The sequence below is a fragment of the Hemicordylus capensis genome, chromosome 16 (genome assembly GCF_027244095.1).
Source record: "Hemicordylus capensis ecotype Gifberg chromosome 16, rHemCap1.1.pri, whole genome shotgun sequence".
Taxonomy (NCBI): Eukaryota; Metazoa; Chordata; class Lepidosauria; order Squamata; family Cordylidae; genus Hemicordylus; species Hemicordylus capensis.
In genome coordinates, this window is record NC_069672.1 from 10025712 (window position 1) to 10046036 (window position 20325).

The window sequence follows — 20325 nt, forward strand, 5'->3', positions numbered from 1 at the left end:
CACAGAAAGCAAAGCAAAGTTTCCCTAAGTTATAAGCTTAGCGTACAGACACAATAGCATGGTGCATATATTTGGTCTTGGCCCCTACACGATCTGACTGAAAAGAAACAATCCTGAACCAGTTAGTGTGAGTTATTCCAGATTAAACATAAAGTACAATGATAACCTTAAGTGGCACAGCGGGGAAATGCTTGACTAACAAGCAGAAGGTTGCCGGTTCGAATCCCCACTGCTACTATAGCGGGCAGCAATGATATAGGAAGATGCTGAAAGGCATAATCTCATACTGTGCGGGAGGAGGCCATGGTAAACCGCTCCTTTATCCTACCAAAGACAACCACAGGGCTCTGTGGGCGCCAGGAGCCGAAATCGACTTGACCGCACACTTTACCTTTACAATGATAAGCGTTCGCCGATATGGCAACATCCCGAGACACAGCCTTGCAACTAGGTTTCTAAACAGCCCCCTTTGTGGTCGCCTAGGGCAAGTAAGGATTGCTCCTAAGCAACCAGGCAGAAGCAAACTGAAGAGAGCCGATTCCTCCCCGCTTCCTCTTTCCAATTGGCAATGTGCCACCAATGCACAGAGCTGTGCCCGGCGAATGCACATGATTGTGGGTTAGTCACTTGGGTGGAATTGTTTGCACAGTTGAACTCCATCATCCCCCGCTTGCTTGACCAGTTCTGCAGAAGCTCTTGGCCCCAGCTGATAAGCCACAAAGCTCTCCCTCTCTCCACCACAAGAGCCATGGGGCCTATCTGGGGCATCTCCATCCCCAAGTGGAGCCCTGGGGATGAAACTCGTGTTATGACACAATTAGGGTGCAGGAAGCAAAGAACAGGTTAGGAGCAAAGTAACGCAGGAAGCTGCGTCATATCGAGTCGGGCTGCTCGTATCGGCCTCGTATCGAGTCGTATCCATCTAGCTCAGGATTGTCTACACTGACTGGCAGCAGCTATGTGGAGACGCTGCCAGGGGTCAGACCTTGGACCTTCTCATACAAAGCGGATGCTCGTGACCTATGGCCCCATCCCCTAAGGAGAACACCTTGGGACAGACGGAGCTCAACTGTACAGGTGAAACTCGGAAAATTAGAATATCGTGCAAAAGTCCATTAATTTCAGTAATGCAAATGAAAAGGTGAAACTGATATATGAGACAGATGCATTACATGCAAAGCGAGATAAGTCAAGCCTTAATTTGTTGTAATTGTGATGATCATGGCGTACAGCTCATGAAAACCCCAAATCCACAATCCCAGAAAATTAGAATATTACATGGAACCAAGAAGACAAGGATTGAAGAATAGAACAATATCGGACCTCTGAAAAGTATAAGCATGCATATGTATTCAGTACTTGGTTTGGGCCCCTTTTGCAGCAATTACTGCCTCAATGCGGCGTGGCATGGATGCTATCAGCCTGTGGCACTGATGAGGTGTTATGGAAGACCAGGATGCTTCATTAGCGGCCTTCAGCTCTTCTGCATTGTTTGGTCTCATGTCTCTCATCCTTCTCTTGGCAATGCCCCATAGATTCTCTATGGGGTCAGGTCAGGCGGGTTTGCTGGCCAATCAAGCACAGTACACTGTATACTTTTCAGAGGTCCGATATTGTTCTATTCTACAATCCTTGTCTTCTTGGTTCCATGTAATATTCTAATTTTCTGGGATTGTGGATTTGGGGTTTTCATGAGCTGTACGCCATGATCATCACAATGATAACAAATTAAGGCTTGACTTATCTCGCTTTGCATGCAATGCGTCTGTCTCATATATCAGTTTCACCTTTTAATTTGCATTACTGAAATTAATGGACTTTTGCACGATATTCTAATTTTCCGAGTTTCACCTGTAGACTCCCATCCAAGGCAGACCCTGCTCACCAAAAGGGACAATTCATGTTCGCTGTCACGAGATGAGCTCTCCTCCCTTCTGGTCCCGCTCCTTTGATTCCCAGAGCGGAGAGGCAGGAGCAGACGCTTTCCAACAGGCTGCTATAAATTTACACCCCAGAATTGGGATGGAGGTGTGGGCAGTTGCAGGGAACTAGATTGTCGTGCCAGATTTACCCAAATATAAGATGGCCCCCCTTAAAAAGAGTGGTTAAATACAGGTTGTCCCAGTATTTTCCCAAAAGGATCAGCACTCTGAATTTAACCCCCCCAAATTTCTAACGTCAAAAACCCAGGAAAATCTTGGATTCAGGCAAATACGGTATTAAGCCAGGGAGACCAGCATGAGGCTATCCAGCTGTTGGATTGCAATGGGTGACTGCATGTGAATGCTATAAAACATTCCCCTTAGAGGAAGGAGTCCTAGTTCAGTGGCTTCTGCTTTGCAAGCAGGAGGTCCCAGGTTCACTCCCTGGCAGCATCTCCCAAATAGGGCCGGGAGAGATCCCTGCCTGAAACCTTGGAGAGCCGCTGCCAGTCAGGGTAGGCAACTCTGCTCTGAGCTTGGGTATGTGACTTTAGCAATCCCTCATTCCAATTATCCTGGTTATCACAGAAACCTATGCATCTGCCTTCTGCCAAGTCAGACCATTGGTCCGTCTGTCTCAGGGGCATCAACTCTGACTGGTAGCAGTCATGGTTTTAGATGGGTCTTTCCCAGCCTTAGCTAGATAGAGATGGAGTGTGAGCACTGTAAGATCTTCCCCTCAGGGTATGGAGGCGCTCTGGGAAGAGCAGAAGGTTCCCAGTTCCCTCCCTGGCAGCATCTCCAAGGTAGGGCTGAAGAGAGACTCCTGCCTGCAACCTTGGAGAAGCCGCTGCCAGTCTGTGAAGACAATACTGAGCTATATAGACCAATGGTCTGACTCAGTACATGGCAGCTTCCTATGTTCCTATGAGAGCCAGAAATTCATCCTGAGACCTTCCACGTGCGAAACCATGGGCTCTCCCATGGAACTACAGACCTTTCCCTAGCTATCCTCTTATTTAAGAGGGGATTGGGGTAAGAATAGCTGAAGGCCACAAACATTGATCTGAAGTAACTGTGGGCCACTTTGCACAACGGGCAGGGCTGAGAGAGACGCCTGCCTGCAGCTGCCAGTCTGTGTAGACAATACTGAACTAGATGGACCAAGGGTCTGACTCAGTAGAAGGCAGCTTCCTCGGTTCCTGTGTAAGCGGTGCAGGTTGTCCTGGCTGTAGCTTTTCCGAGTTACAAGCAAGGGAGGAAATGTGTGTGAAATGTTTCCTGACTACTCCCCCGCCCACATACATAATCATTGCAATGGGAAATATGTCGGGAAAGGGTTGCCAACTACGCCTGAAGTTTATTCCTGAAGACCTCCTCCCCGCCACCCAGCATTTTAAACAATATCTTTCCACAATCTCAAGCCATTACAACGCACAGGATGTCTTCAGTAATCAAATTCAGAAATGCCTGTCTAGCTACCTTACTATGCATCCCTGATTCGTTGTAACACAAAATGTGCATTTCCCCCGCCTCGCTGAAGTCGTGGCGGCTGAGTGCTACCTCGTTTCTTCTTAACGGCGGAGAACATTTCAGGAAGGAAGCATTCGCCGTGGCGTGCGGGCTTGGAAGCTTTCTGGACAGACATCTTTTATAGAAGCAGGAGGATGTTAACTTCCTGTGTGTGTGTGTGTGTTTGCGTGTGTGCATACAAGCGTGTGCACGCCTTTCTTCCTGAGGACATTTGTGACTCTCTGGCTAGGTTGGGGGGCAGAATGCTTCCATTTGGCACTTGCCGCTGTCCTCTGGAGATCCGCCGCGTATGAGGCAAATACAGCCGTATGCACAGTTGGATCTATTGGGGCAATCTCACAAATATCATCTCCATCCCAAGAGGTGCTGTAAGGCTCCCACTGAACAGAGTGTGTCTTAACACAGTGGCAGGCAGGAGGAGGAAGAGAATCGGCATCTCCCAGCGGATCTCTTGAGCAGAGAGGTCCTTCGGGGTGTCATCCAAGGTGCCTTCCTGAAGGAGGGTGTCGAGCTCTGCTTGGCGGTTGAGTGTTGGAGTGCGCTGTCTGCACTGAGCTCGTGGGCGTTCTTCGCCCAGGGTTCTGTTAGAGATGGTCGGCGTTCCCTCTAAAGCAGGGTTTCTCAACGTGTGGGTCCCCAGATGTTCTCGGACTTCAACTCCCATAATCCCCAGCCCCAGTGGCCTTTGGTTGGGAATTATGGGAGTTGAAGGCCAATTACATCTGGGGACCCACACGTTGAGAATCCCTGCTCTAAAGCTTGACTACTGTAATGCGCTCCACATGGGGCTGCCTTTGAATGTAGTCTGGAAACTGCAATTGGTACAGAATGCGGCAGCCAGATTGGTCTCTGGGACAACTCGAAGGGATCACGTAACCCCGGTTTTGAAGGAACTGCACTGGCTGCTGATATGTTTCCGGGTGAAATACAAGGTTCTTACCTATAAAGCCCTTAATGGCTTGGGTCCAGTCTATTTAAGAGAGCACCTCCTTGGTCATAAACCCTGCCACCTGTTACGATCTTCTGGAGAGGTCTGGTTACGGTTGCCACCGGCTCATTTGGTGGTGACCCATGACCGGGCTTTCTCCGTGGCTGCCCCGGGGCTTTGGAATATGTGCCCTGCCGAAATAAGAGCATCTCCTTCTCTGTTTGTTTTCAGGAAGAACCTCAAGGCTCTCCTCTTTTCGCAGGCTTTTAATGAGAATTAATTTTAATAATCTTCAAACCTTGTTTTAATTGTCATGGATCTTAATTTGTAACTTTGAACTATTTTGAATTTTGTACACCGCCTAGAGATGTGCATATCAGGTGGCATAGAAATATGATAGATAAAGTGGGCGCGTGTGTACGTGCACACAGGTTTTTGGATGTCCACTCAGTTGATTTTGGATCCTGCTCAGATTGAATCGGGAAGGCCACACTCTGAATGCAGGTGTGCCGGCCAGAACAAAACTCATTCTGCGCACAGAAAAAAAATTAGAGGACCCACTGGAGCTGACCCTGCTCCTGAGCAGGGATCCACAAATGTAGGTTTAGCCAGTTGTCCGTGATTGCTACCAATCCCCTCTCTTCTCTTGGGTCATAAGAAACAGCCCTGCTGGATCAGGCCCAAAGCCTACCTAGTCCAGCAGTCTGTTTCTCACAGTGGCCCAAAGACCTTTGGAGAAGCCCACGGGCAAGGCATGAGGGCATGCCCCCTCTCCTGTTTTTGTGCCCCTGTTCTTTTCCAGCATGCAGGCAGAGGGCTTAGGAGATGAGTGGGTCTTCTGTCTTTTGGACTGGGAGATGGAAATGGCACGAAACAAGGGGGCCCTCTCCTATAGCTCAGGAAGGACCCCGGCTGTTTCTTACCTTCTCGGAAATGGCCGTGGGAAGTAGACCTCTGGGGAAGAGATCTGTGTGGTGCTGGGTGTCCTCCTCGCCAGAGGGTTGGGGGCCAGCGTTCTCTCTAACGGGGATTCCCAGAGGTTGTTGACTACAGCTCCCAGAATCCCTAGCTGCAATGGCTTTTGCTTGGGAATTATGGGAGTTGTGGTCAACAACTGGGTATCCACTGTTGAGGGCCTTCACCACCGGCGAGCAGATTTGCAGATGCCTGGCCTCAAGGAATGAGAGGGGAAGGAAAGGTCCCTTGAGTTACTTTCCGTCGCACCTCGTTCTCTCTCTCTCTCTCTCTCTCTCCTTGCAGTGCTGCTACACTTCCTCAGCAATTTCAAGACGGCCCAGAGACATGCGACTGGGCATCTGCCTCGTCCTTTTCGGAGGACAGCAGAGTCCAGCTTGCTCCTCCTGAGTGCTCTCTGCACCCTCCGCAGTGCGCAGGCAGCTGGGTCCAAACTTTATCTAACGTGCATCCTGCGTTTTCTTTGCCGGCAGGTGGGTCGTTGGCCAAGCTGGCGTATTATTCGACGGTGCAGCATAAAGTGGCGAGGGTGCGGTCCTTTGATCAGTCCGGCAAGGTAAGTGTGTGTGGCGGGAATGTGTGCGTTTATTTTCCTATATGCACACGCAAGGAACTGTATACTAGGCTTGTTCTCACCACCATATACCAGGTAGGACATACCTGTGCAATTAAAAGCCTAGAGAGGAGATGGGGAAAGTGATCATATGGGTACCTCACGCTGGCCCCCACCATAGCCACCATTTAATGAAGTAGGGGGAAAGTTGTTCTACCCAGCACGAGATCCCCACATGATCACTTCCCCCTCCTGCTACCTGGGTTTTTACTTGTCCACAATAAAAAGAATCGGGAACACTCACAGCTCCCGCAACTGGGTAGGACCCTTGCCCTACCCCAGGCATCCCCAAACTGCGGCCCTCCAGATGTTGCTCAACTACAACTCCAAGCATCCCTAGACACAATTTTTTGTGGCTGGGTATGCTGGAAGTTGTAGTTCAGCAACATCTGGAGGGCCACAGTTTGGGGATGCCTGCCCTACCCATTAGCGCTCGTGAGAACCAGCCTACTGAAATATTGAGTGAAATGAAGTGAGTATGAATGTCTTCATCTTAAATCACTTTATGCCAGAGGTAGACCAAAGGTCCCTCAGGCATATAGATCTCTGGATGACATGCTAATAGATCTCTGGATGACATGCAGTGAGACAGAAAGGGTTCCTTGCAAACTGGGCAAAGAGGCAGCTTTTTAAAAAGTGGCAATTCTCTTATATTTAGCAGGGGAAGAGCAATTGTCCTTATCCAACCTCAGCATAGCGTCTCTCCAGTGGGTGTTGCTGGGGACTACCTTCTGTTTCCTTTTAGATTCTGAGCCCTCTTCTGACAGGGAACCGTCTTCTTTCTTAATCTACGAAAACTGCTCTGAGAACTTTGAAAAGCCGTATATAAACATTAGCAGTAGTGGTGGCGGTTTCCGACTCCTAATAGCAAGCAACAGTGAGTGCTGGACTAGGACCAGGGAGACCCGAGTTCAAATCCCCATTCAGCCATGATACTAGCTGGGTGACTCTGGGCCAGTCACTTCTCTCTCAGCCTAGCCTACTTCACAGGGTTGTTGTGAGGAGAAACTGAAGTATGTAGTACACCGCTCTGGGCTCCTTGGAGGAAGAGTGGGATATAAAATGTTAATAATAATAATAATAATAATAATAAAAAATAAAAAATAGCTTCTCTACCTCGGTGTTCCTTATCCGTAAAATAGTCTTGATTGGTTATCTTCTGATCAGGTCTTTATGCGGCTCTGATGGGCAGTGTTAGAGGTGTGTACAACTTAGATACGGATTTGGACATGTATATGCAGGCTGTCACCTTTGAGTTAGTCTTTGAGCCAGGCCCACAAATTCTGGCCATCGATACCATCTTGGAAGAAGAATGCTCATAGTGATTTTTGGCCACATGGAACCCCCTAGATATGGGGGGAAAGGTGATATCATTGTTGCACTTTCAGCTTTCTGCATTTGATCACCCCTTTTTACCCCTATCCCCAAACAATTAATTATGGAAAAATTGCAGTCATTTTTCTACCAAAGACAACCACAGGGCTCTGTGGTCGCCAGGAGTCGACACCGACTCGACGGCACACTTTACCTTTTGCACAGAAGAAAGGATGAGGGTCAACGTAACAATGTACAAATGGTTGTCCTCTCCCCATGGACTAATCTTTGGAGGGCATTCCTGCCAGTTTTCATTTCCATGCCTGACAACATTGATAACACAGGAGTGAAGAAATGTTGGCTCAGTTTATCAGCCAGACAAAATAATTTGCTTGTCAAGCTATGTTGTTACAAATCAAATCTTTATTGTTACAGTCATTCGACCAGCAAATATGTTGTTACATTGCTCATCAGGACTTTTTTTTCACTCGTCGGGCCTCATGTTTCACTCGCCACAGACGAGTAGACTAGTGGATTTCTGCAGCCCTGTCGATACACGTTTATAATCATTGTTGTGTGTTTAATAATTAAAAAACATTCTTGCGACTTTGGCTACTGCAGGCCCGATGGTCAGGACAATAAAAGCAAGCAGGGGAACACCCTGAAAGCTGAACGTCTTGCAAGGCCATCACCTCTTTTCCATCTCAAGGTGTGTAGACCTTGTCAAAAGCCACAATGAGCATTCTTCTCCTCAGATGGACCAGCCACCCCAGCTGGCTCTGTGTGGCCCCAGTGCGGCTCAGCAGGTGCCGTAGGTAATTGGCTGTGCCCTCCAATCTCCCATTTTTGTCTCAGGCCCCATCTCCCATTGCTGTTTTGCACTGTACTCTGAGCCTTGGAGTTCTGTGAAGAAAACAAATTAGCTCCCACAAGCCTGAAGCCTGCCTGCCCTTGGCTGCTTCAATGCCATTTCTCTGAAAAAACCTGAAACAACTTTGGTGAGCAAAGTTAAAAGATGAAAGTCCAGAAGTAGGTTTGCTTTTTTTCCTTGTTCATGTTCCCAAAGGATGCAGAACACGAATCGCCGTATGAAATCTCAGTGCAGGAGGAGATCACGGCCCGGCTTCACTTCATCAAGTTTGAAAACGCCTATATCGAAACCTGCCTGGACTTCATCAAAGACCATCTCGTCAACACAGAAACGAAAGTGATCAAAGCCACGGGAGGTGGTGCGTACAAATTCAAAGACCTTATTGAGGAGAAGCTGGGACTGAAGTAAGTGGAAACGGGAAGGTGCATCTTGTGTGCGGCTTTTTGGCCTTTTATGGGGGATGCTTTAATCGTGTGGTAACGATACCAGCCTTTGCCACCAAGGAAGGTAAAGCAGTCACTTCAGATCTTACAAAAGGGCATCACTCCATCTTGTCTTCATCAGTGCGTTTCATTAAAAACAAAAACCGAGGAATTCAGTCTTCAATTAAGATGGGAAAAGACCAGCCTTGCATCGTAGACAAAAGGAATGTGCAAAAAATTTGATCAAATTGATTCAAATCAAATTCTAAATCAATTTGACTTGAATCTGCTTGCACGGAATGGGATTCATTCGAATCAATTCAAATTTGCCCAAATTTGAATTGAATTCACCCGAAATGAATGTGAAATCGATTCAAATTTGCCTGAATTCAAATCGATTCGACCGAATCCCATTCTGTGTAAGCAGATTCAAATCAAATGGATTCAAATTATTTGGTCAATTTTTTTTTGCACATCCCTAGTAAACAAAACCACTTTATCCACCAAGTGAGTGAAACTGGGGATAAACCTTTGAGTCAATTCAGGACAATGGGTAGATTTTGCCCCGGCACAAAAATATGCAAACTTCCTTGACGTGAACTTTTATTTTTCTGATTGCAGAACTTGACATGGGGGTTACCGGCCTTGGGTCCCTAAATGTTCTTGGACTACAGTTCCCATCATGGCCTTGAGTCTGGGAACCTAAGTTTGGGAAACCCCTGCTGTAGAATATCCAGGTTTTTGATTTCATGGGTTAGGTGGATGGAAGGATGGTAATGTTGACTGAGACAGGTAGACGTAGTCAACGGGGAACTAGGATTGTACAGGGGCAGAAACATCTCCTGCACTTATGAATATTCATTTTATTGGTCTCCTGAAGTGAGAGTCTTACAGAGTCTTGTAACACCTTAAAGACTAACAGATTTATTGTCATTTAAGTTTTTGTACGTGAGGGCCCACTTCATCAGATGCATGAAGGACTGTCTTCAGTGAGCAGTGATGTGGGTACAGGTCCGAAACGGGATTAGGAAATATTTTGACAAAGTGTAGCCAGGAAGCTCAGCAATTAGAAATAGGTATTCCCATTATGGGGTCAAAACACAGAACAAGAACTAGTAAAAATGATAAATGATCCCGTTGAAGTAGATGACCCACTCTCAGCTGGTAATTAATGGGCAGAGTAAGATGAATTGTGTACATGAACAGCTAATAAGGAATGATCACTTTTCTGTAGTGAGAGGGAGTTGTCTCAAGATGACCAGGCAGAGAAATTTTATGGGGAGTTTATCTTTCAAGCCAGAAATGACTAGCAACGGTGCATATTGGCAAGTGGGTTAGTAACTGGGATGGAGGGGAGCGTTTCACATAAATTCCATTCCCCACCCACAACTGCAACTCCTGTTCAAGTGATATTTTTTTGATGGAGGGAGAGGGAAAATGGCAAAAAGGGCAGAAATGTTCACCCCTTCAGGGTGAGGGCATAAACAGGAGCATAGGTACATAGGAAGCTGCCTCATACTGAGTCAGAGCATTGGTCCATCTTGCTCAGTATTGTCTACCCAGACTGGCAGCGGCTTCCCCAAGCTTGCAGGCAGGAGTCTGAGCTACTTACAGAGGAGAAGCCATTAGGGGCCCGTGACTATGAAAGTATCGGATATGGCTGACTCTTAAAAACATGATGGTGTGGTTTATTCCTGCCCCCCCCCCTTTAGGGTAGATAAAGAAGATGTCATGACCTGCTTAATAAAGGGGTGCAACTTTGTGCTGAAGAATATCCCTCATGAAGCATTTGCATACCTGAAGGACGTGGACCCGGAGTTCCGGTTTCAGATGAACCACCCAAACATCTTCCCCTATTTACTGGTCAACATTGGCTCTGGAGTGTCTATAGTCAAGGTGGGCAGACTCTTTTTGCGACGCTGACTGTGCACACGGCAACACTATAGTTCTGATTGATGAAAGCTGGCGGTCTGAATCCGGCAGGGTTAATTTGAACAATTCGTGCCATTTTTCTAGACTGACCCAACATCAAAGTCCTGCTCAGACATTACACTGGACCTGTGTGCAGGTCTTTATAGACATGTTGTGTGAATGACTGTACATGTATTCACTTTAAGAGTGTACCTGGGTACAGGCCCCTTCAAATGCATGGTATAGATACAGGCCCGGTTCAGACGTAACACGTAACCGCGGGTCCAATGGATCCGCGGTTCCATGCCCCCCACTCTCGGACATTGGGGAGAGATGCCTCTCTGCCGTCAGCGAGACGGCAGAGAGGCAGTGTTGCTGGCTGTGTGGGCTTGACAGAAGGACAGCCTGCACAGCCAATCGGGTCGGAGTGAGGGAGGAGCTTCCTCTCTCAACTCTGATCCCATTGGGCCCAAACTGCGGTGCCAGCGTCCGGACGTAACGCTGGCGCCACAGACCCAGAAGAAAGGGCACTGAAATTCCACTCTGACTGAAAGGTTCAGAGTGGAGTTTGGGAAGGGGAGACGTGAGTCTCTTCTTGCCCTTCTCGAATTCAGACGTGCGATTTGTGAAACCGGAGTTGAAGGGACCTCCGGCTTCCACATATCCGTGGGTCGAGGCTGGCGGAAATGACCAGGCACTGCTGGACTGTGGGAGGCCCGTGAAGCATGGTAGGGGCCTTTATTTTGTCATGGGGGGGCGCTTTTTGTTGCATTTGGGTCCCGCCCCCCGGATCCATTGCCCTTATCCCTCGGTAACCACAATATGGCTGGGGATGAGAACTGTAGTTGAACTTCAAGTTGAACTTCAGCCCAGCTATATACAGATAATGTGGAATGTGCTGTTTCTGGGCAAGTATCCCAACATTCCCCTTGAACATCAGCTGAGTACTTTTGGGAAGTTGTTTACCCAACTCAGGACTTGTTGGGGCATCGCTTTTCCCTCGAGTTCAGTGGGAAGAGAGCCTCTGCCCCCACCCCCCACCCTGAGAGACATGAACAACTGAACAGGCCTATACTGGGATGAGAGCTGGTCTGGTGGTAGCAAGCATGACCTGTCCCCTTTGCTAAGCAGGGTCCGCCCTGGTTGCATTTGAATGGGAGACCACAAGTGAGCACTGGAAGATCTTCCCCTCAGGGGATGCAGCCTCTCTAGGAAGAGCATCTAGGTTCCAAGTTCCCTCCCTGGCAGCATCTCCAAGACAGGGCTGAGAGAGACTCCTGCCTGCAACCTTGGAGAAGCCGCTGCCAGCCTGGGTAGACAATGCTGAGTTCGATGGACCCATGGTCTGACTCCGTATAAGGCAGCTTCCTATATTCCTAACCCTGGCCGTGTGTAAGTTTAGATCTTGCATGCTCACGGTGTCCTTGTGTTTGATAGGTGGAAACGGAAGATAAATTCGAATGGATTGGAGGCAGCTCGATAGGAGGCGGGACCTTCTGGGGCCTTGGAGCACTGCTTACAAAGACCAAGGTAATACTGGCCGCATTCCCATCCCCTGAAGGTGTGTGGCTGGTGAATGAAGACTCCCCATCCCCATCTGAAGAGAAGAAGTGGAATGGCGGAGGAACACTCTCTCTCTCTTGCTCAGAGCAAGGGTGGTATATTGCTGCTGTGCGTTCTAGGCAAAAAGCTAGTTCTCATTGTGGTGCTAAAACTGTGTCTGGGCTCTACCACTTCGGACTTCAAGTAAGGGGGGCTGGTGTGTGTGTGTGTGCGCGTGTAAATGCCCTACATATAGAAAACTAGCTAGGGTTTTAGAGTTCTAAGCTAGCCTTCTCCCTGACATCCTAGTTTTCTACATGCAGGGAACTTTTTTGAATGGGAGAACATTCCATTAAATGAGAAGCCACCCCTGCAGTCTCAGGTGGTATAGTCCAGACACAGGCTGACCAGGTAAAGACTTTTTCCCCCCCACTCAGGCCTTTTAAATTTTTGATTCTTCAAATCTGATTCTTCAAATCTGATTTTTAACTGATTTTAAAACTTTTTTAATTGCTTTGTGTTTTGCATCTTCTCCCCCCCCCCCTTTTTGTCTGTTGTGATTTAACGTGTTGTGGGTTTTAAAAAAAAATTTCATGTTTCAATGCTGTGCTGTGAGCCACCCAGAGAACAATTCGTCATGGGGCGGCTAACAAATAAAGTTTAATTAATTAATTATCAGCTAAATGGGAATGAGACATGGCAAAACCCCAGGCTAGAAGAAGTTGGAGCAGGTTTACCTTTTTTCTCTACGTTGCTTGTGATTCTTTGTGGAGGAGAGCAGGTCTTGCTGGTAGCAAGTGTGGATTGTCCCTCTTGCTAATCGGGGTCTGCCTTGGTTTGCATTTGGATGGGAGACTACACGTGAGCACTATAAGATATTCCCATTAGGAGATGGGTCCATAGCTCAATGGCAGAGCATCTGCTTTGCATGCAGAAGGTCCCAGGTTCACTCCCTGGCCGGATCTCCAGGTGGGGCTGGGAGACCCTCCTGCCTGCAACCTTGGAGAGCTGCTGCCAGTCAGAGCAGACAATACTGAGCCAGATAGACCAAGGGCCTGACTCAGTATAAGGCAGCCTGCTGTACTCCTATGAGAACCATAGCACAGCACACCCATGTCCTGAGTATGATCCTCAGAATTGCAAGTGTGGATGAGAATGATCTGTTAAGAGGCACCAAACTGACACATTTTGGGTGGGGGTTCTCTCTCTCTCTCTCTCTTCCTCCATCTCAGAAATTTGATGAGTTGCTTCAGCTTGCTTCTAAGGGGCAGCATACAAACGTCGACATGCTGGTGAAAGATGTGTATGGCGGAGCCTACCAGACGCTGGGGCTAAGTGGAAACCTCATAGCCAGTAGCTTTGGGAAATCTGCCACCGCAGACCAAGGTACCAGGCGTGAACAGACTCCATAGTACAGGCATGAGGATGAGTCCCAAAAGAGTGCATGTGGATGTAGCCACTGAGCTTCTGTTCTGGTCTGTACAGTAATAAGATTTACCATACAGTGGTCCCTTGACTTACATAAATAATCCATTCCGAACGCACGTTCGGAGGTCGAAATTTTCATAAGTCGAGGAGCGCACCATGGAAGTCTGAAAACATTCGTAATTCGAGGAAGCCGCATCTAAAAATTTGTAGGTCGAGTAAGCTGAATCTAAACCAGCAACTACTTCTGGTCTTTTTTGTTGCTCGTAACTCAAAAACAACGTAAGTCGAGTAGTTCATAGGTCGAGGGATTACTGTATTTACCCAATTCGAGATGAGGTTTTCTTTCCTGTTAAATACAGTGAGGTTGTCTTGAATTAGAATCCTCTTCCTTTGGGGTAAATGTAACTAATTATTTATTTATCTATTTATCTATCAGATTTCTACACCACCCCAAACTTTCATCTCTGGGCAGTCTATCCACGTCTCTGGGTGGATAGAGATTTAACTTCTATCTTCTAAGTCTCAAGGTTTAAATCTTAAATCTCTTAAACCTTACCCTTCTATTTGGATAAACAGGGTATAGTAGTCATGACCTTGTTCTGTTATCCTTTAATGCAGGGGTTTGGAAACTGGGGTCCCCAGATGCTGTTGGACTACCACTCCCATCATCCAGGGCCATTGCAGCCATGGATGATGGGAGTTGTAGTCCAGCAGCGTCTGAGAACCCCTGCTTTAAGTAAAGAGACCTCTTAATCCCCTTGTTCTTAAGAATGTGTCTCATTGGGTGGGAGTCAAATAGACATAACCCCACAGTTGCAGGTGGGTTAAATCCTGACCTCTTCTTGCAGAGTACCCTTCAAATTGATCTCTCTCTCTCTCTCTCTCTCTCTCTCTCTCTCTCTCTCTCTCTCCCTCTCCTTAGGGTTTTCCAAAGAAGACATGGCGAAAAGTTTGCTGCACATGATCAGCAACGACATCGGTCAGCTCGCCTGCCTCTACGCCAAACTCCACAACCTGAACAAAATCTACTTTGGGGGCTTTTTCATCCGGGGACACCCGGTCACCATGCGCACGATTACCTACAGTATTAACTTCTTCTCCAAGGTACTGAAAGCACGATTTTATCCAGGAACGTGATTGTCGATCGGAGATCTCTTTCTTTCTAAGCACACCCGCCCGCCCATGCTTGTCAGGCAGCAAGACCCGTGGCTTAAATACAATCAGTTACGGCAGCAAATAATTTAAAACCGTAGGTGAGGCGAGGCATTGCCTTGAAGGCTGCTTCTCCTCCTCCCTGCTTGCAGGTTGGTTGGTTCTACCGGCTTCCATGAAGGGAAGAGGGGCCTAGTCCCAAATGGAGAAGTGGCAGGCAGTGGTCGTTTCTCTTGTTGGCTGCTTCCAGAATATGGTGAGGGGTGGTTGGTGGTGGTGGTGTCCCTTAGTTTTCCTGGAAGGACTAGAACACCGAGTGTTCCAGATGTGGAATTAAGGAATTAAGTCTTTTAAAATTTTGGTTTTTTTGTTGATTGATTTTAACTGTCTTTTGTTTTGCTGGTAAACTGCCCTGAGCCAAATTAGGAAGGGCGGTATAAAAATTCAATAAATAAATAGCACAGCATCTCTCCAGTGGCTGTTGCTGATCTGTCTCTCACATTTCTTTTTTTTTAGATTGTGAGCCCTTTGGGGACAAGGGAGCCATTTATTTATTTTCTTCCTTCCTTCCTTCCTTCCTTTTTATTTCTCTACGTAAATCACTCTGAGAACTTCTGTTGAAAAGCGGTATATAAATATCCCTCGTACTGTACCGTATTTCAGTGTTTCCCCTGTTGTCTCCTTTTTTCCTTGGGCATAAGTGAAGGATGCTCAAAACCTAGCTTCAGCTAGGCGCTGTATTTTTCGCCCGTAGCCTTATAGAGTCACCAGGAGAGGAGAGCTGGTCTTGTGGTAACAAGCATGAATTGTCCCCTTTGCTAAGCAGGGTCCATCCTGGTTTGCATTTGAATGGGAGACTACATGTGAGCCCTGTAAGAGATTCCCCTGAGGGGAAAAGGCTGTAGCTCAGTGGAAGAGCACCTGTTTGCTTCCATGCAGAAGGTCCCAAGTTCCCAACCCTGATAGGGCTGTGGGAGACTCCTGCCTATAACCTTGGAGAAGCCGCTGCCAGTCTGTGTAGACAATGCTGAGCTCGATGGACCAAAGGCAGCTTCCTCTTTTCCGATGTTCCTACCCCGTAATTGAACTTAGAATTTCAGCATGAAGCCAGTGTTACAAATATGACCTGTGCTTATGGGCTATAAACTTAGTATTGGGCATGTGCTATGAGCCCCCAGGGGCCCACCCAACACCATGTTTCTTCTTGTGGCAGGGGGAAGTTCAGGCCTTGTTCCTGAGACACGAAGGCTACCTGGGGGCCATTGGGGCATTCCTAAAAGGAGCTGAGCAGGACAGTAAGTATGGCACCTCTGTGTCCTTTGACTAGCACCCCTCGTGTTGAGTGATACATATAAGTCTAGGTGGAAATATTATGTGGAGAAGGGGTTGCATTACTATGGCTTCTCCAGCGATGCTTTGGTTGTCTTGGGCTATGGGAGAGCGAGATCATGTCTGCGCCAATGCATTTTGGGTATGGAGAAACAGATGGACAGAAGCCGGAAAGGGGCTGACACCTATTTAGGTAATCAGACATCACTGTCTGGCCCAGCAAGATACCTTAATAAAATATTAGTACCTAGTTTCTGGAGGGCTCTGACGCTGGCCTTAGAAATGGCTTAGTAATGCCTTAGAAATGGCTGTCCGGGAGGGGAGATACTGCAAGATCCCCTATAAGAAGCATGTCTGCCCTTGTGGTTCGGGGGAAGTGGAGTCAACGGCCCCCGTTATCTTGAACTGTCAGTTTTATTGAACTTTGCGGGAGAGAGATAGAAGTCCTTTTTTAACAGCATACCCCAGTTGTTCTGAACAGTTCTATCTGGAATTACTTTTGACAGACTGTTGGGATGTAGTATCTTACAACGTGGCGAAGTATTGTTTTCTGGCGAACAAGACTAGGATAAGAAACGTTGAGAAGCGAGATAAGGGGTTGGGTTGAGGGTTCCCCACCTCGTGTCCCCAGATGTTGATGGACAACATCTGGGGACAACATCTGGTTCCCATCTTCCCCAAAGGACATTGTGGCTGGGGATGATGGGAGTTGTAGTCCATCGCCATCCAGGAACCTAGCGTTGGGGACTCTTGAGCTAGCTAACTTGATCGCTTTATTTTTTATTTTTTTGGAAGTGTGACTGACGTTCTGGAGATCTAGAGACCCACGGCTCTAACAGGTCCTTGCTTTTAGGTGACGCCTTTTCTCTGTCTTCCTAGATCCCAACCAGTACAGCTGGGGAGAAAACTACGCTGGCAGTTCTGGGCTCATGAGCACGTCGCCCGACATCTGTCCCATGCAGCGAGAAAGGAGTGGCACGGTGAGTCTCTGGGGGACAGTACCACCGGGCTTTGGATCCATCGCTTTGAACCTGGCCCCTTCAACGTACGTTTGGTCTCCCAGGCACTTTGGGAAACTCCCTGTGTTTGTAGATTTATATTATTATTTTATTTACGGTCATTGACCAGTGTGTATATACAGAAACAAATAATCATAATATTTGTTTCTGTATCCAGTATATGCACTGGTCAATGACCATAATAAAGTCTATAGTCTCAAGAAAGCAGCCAATAAACCACAAGTGGGCCTTGCAAGGGGAAAGCCCTCTAATTTTTGTATTAAGGACATAAGAACAGCCCAGCTGGATCAGGCCCAAGGCCTATCTAGTCCACCATCCTGTTTCACACAGTGGCCCACCAGATGGAACATAGGAAACTGCCATATACTGAGTCAGACCATTGGTCTATCTAGCTCAATATTGTCTTCACAGACTGGCAGAGGCTTCTCTAAGGTTGCAGGCAGGAATCTCTCTCAGCCCTATCTTGAAGAAGCCAGAGAGGGAACTTGGAACCTAGATGCGCTTCCCAGAGCGGCTCCATCCCCTAAAGGGGGGAATATCTTGCAGTGCTCACACATCAAGTCTCCCATTCAGATGCAACCAGGGCAGACCCTGCTTAGCTATGGGGACAAGTCATGCTTGCTGCCACAAGACCAGCTCACCTCTCCTTCCGGGAAGGCCACAGGCAGTGGGGCGAGGGCTTGCCTTCTCTCCTGCATTTGCTCCCCTGCAACTGGTCCTCGGAGGCATCCTGCCTCTGAGGCTGGAGGTGGCCTTATAGCCCTCAGACTAGTAGACCTTGATAGACCTCTCCGCCATGAAGTTATCCAAACCCTTCTCAAAGCCATCCAAGCTAGTGGCCGCCACCATACCCCATGGCAGAGAATTCCATAGATTAATAATGCGCTGTGTGAAAAAGTCCTCCCTTTTGTTGAAGGAGTTCTGAGTTGGTCGCTTCTGCTGCAAACCCACGGAGGCTGAAGAGCTGGTCCAACCCCTTAGGGCTGCCACAGTAAATTGAGTGATAGACAGACAGGTCTTTTATTACAGTCGTCGAGCAGATAGACAATCATAATACAGTTTGCGGCAGACAATGAGAACCTACATCAGAGTAAGCCTCTCTTTGCGTATTTTGAAAGCTATCATGCAAAATTTAGCCACATTCAGAGAAATGCAATCATCATGATCATTCAGAAGGGGCTGCAGACATATCGGTATGGCCAGGATAATTTACTAAAAAAGGTGACATAAAACTATTCAGGATAGCCTTACAAAATGCGCCATAAAGCAGAACATGCACAGTTGTTTCAGTGGCACCTGTGCCACAAGGGCCAATAAATTGAGTGAAAGACTGGGGCCTCTGCCCAGAAATCCGAAAACATTTAGGGGAGCAAAAGGCCTTGCACTATATAACTTGTTTGTGGGGGAGAAGGCAGATGCCCCACAGACACTTGATCACTTCCAAACATCTAGTTACTACTTTGTTTTGTTTTGTTGTAGAATTTATATACCGCCTGTCATTAAAAGAATCCCAAGGCGGTTTACGAAACATTTAACACCATAAAAGACTATAAAAATTACACAATCAAAATATTAAAGGGGAATATGAAAATACAAATCAAAAGTATAAAAACTTTTAGATACTTCGGAGCAGAGGAAGCTGCCGTATACCAAGTCAGACCATCTGTCCATCTAGCTTGGTATTGCCTGCTGTGACTGGGAGGAGTCTCTTCCCACCCTATCTGGAGTTGCTACCAGGGCGTGTTCAGCACCATGCATGGCTGGTGAGAGCCGCAAGTTGTTCTGGGTCCAGCTGTCTGTCTCTCTCAATCTCTCTTTTTTCTTTCTTAAAGATCTTGACCGCTGTACAACATTTCTGAGTTTTTATGTATGGTGTTTGAAGGAAGCAACTTCCCCCAGTTCTTAGTCTGTACTGGGATTGTATAGGGGCAGTTAATACCCCTGCTAAGTAGAAGAGAATCACCATTTTAAAAAGGTGCCTCTCTGATCAGCTGGTTGGTCGCTGACCTGGTCTGTTGGTTAGGGGCTTCTCCTAATCTTTCTCTCCCTTCCCAGTTTGACATGTTGGAAATGGACCGTTTGGAGCGGCCGCTGGTCAACCTGCCCTTGCTGAAGGACCCCTCCACCTACGTCCCCGATACGGTTGATCTCACGGATGACGCCTTGGCTCGGAAATACTGGCTCACCTGCTTTGAGGAGGCCTTGGATGGGGTAAAGACCATTCATAAAGTCCTTCATTCGTAAAACCTTGGATGGAGTAAAGACCATGCATAAAGCCTGCCAGTGCCTAGATCGGGGTGTGCAGCCAGTTCTTGTGCTGCTTGTTTTCTGTCCTAACGAATCCGCCAGGAGTTGGGAGGCATCGATAACGTCCTTGTTCCCTCGCCAGGTTGCCAAGCGTGCCGCCGCCAGCCAGCCAGACTCGGTCGATGCAGCCAAGCGGGCGGAGAAGTTCCGGCAGAAGTACTGGGATAAACTCCAGACGCTGAGACAGCAGCCCTTGTAAGTCCCCGCCGGAAGCAGAACAGGATTCGGATCCTAGCTAACATCTCTTGCCACGGTTATGCGCAGTTCCCAACACCTTTTGGGGCATGAGCCTCCGAGACCACGTTATTTGAGTCCCAGGATAATGGACTCATTCTGGATTTTGTTTGGGCGTGGCAACTAGCGATGTGCCTGAAATTTGCTTGAATTGATTTGGATTTGAAACCACTGACTAGAGTGGAGATTTGCTCAAATCTCTTTGAATTCTCCCAAAGTCTAATCGGATTTGGTCGGATTTGACGAATCCGATTCAACTTCGGGCAAAATTGAATCGATTCTATTGAATCTCCACTCTATTCAGTGGTTTCAAATTTGGATTGATTCGAGCGAGATTCGTACCCATTCCGAATGGCAACCTCCAGTCTGCCTGAATTGCAGCATAGTGTTTATCGGGAGCCAGCTATGCACTGCCCTTGGTTCCTAGATTTCATCCCCCTTGTCCCCATATTCCACAAACCAAAGACGGCTGGTGGTCAGCGAGGGTTCCCAGGCATAGGAAAGCTTTTATGCTGGCACATTGTAGCACCCTCCCATCTGCAGTGATGGAAGGAAGGTTTAGAAAAATCTCTTTTTCAAAAGGTAAATGACCTTCAGTGTGGGCGCTGTTGAGATAATGGGGCTCATCTTCCTATGTTGCAGATCTTATGGTGACCTTCATAATGCCCTTATTATACTCTTTCTCTCTTTTTTAGCTAAACTGCCCGGGTGGTGTCTCCCTTTTGCTTTCTGGCCAGAACTCTGCTGCCTTGCCCAATAAGATTAAATGCATAATTCAGTGGAGCAAAGCTTTTATTCAGATTTGCTGCCCCTCATAAACAAGGC

General features: G+C 47.6%; 1 protein-coding gene across 1 annotated transcript in view; it reads left to right on the forward strand.

The window, feature by feature from the left end:
• PANK4 (pantothenate kinase 4 (inactive)) overlaps window positions 1–20325 on the forward strand; it is a 40020-nt gene that overhangs the window by 8244 nt on the left and 11451 nt on the right. The window contains exons 2-11 of the mRNA XM_053281476.1: window positions 5832–5914; window positions 8352–8560; window positions 10291–10474; window positions 11927–12019; window positions 13264–13417; window positions 14382–14563; window positions 15825–15906; window positions 16820–16920; window positions 19015–19170; window positions 19349–19461. Of these exons, the coding sequence (XP_053137451.1) occupies window positions 5832–5914; window positions 8352–8560; window positions 10291–10474; window positions 11927–12019; window positions 13264–13417; window positions 14382–14563; window positions 15825–15906; window positions 16820–16920; window positions 19015–19170; window positions 19349–19461 (1357 nt within the window). The remainder of the gene's footprint in view (window positions 1–5831; window positions 5915–8351; window positions 8561–10290; window positions 10475–11926; window positions 12020–13263; window positions 13418–14381; window positions 14564–15824; window positions 15907–16819; window positions 16921–19014; window positions 19171–19348; window positions 19462–20325) is intronic.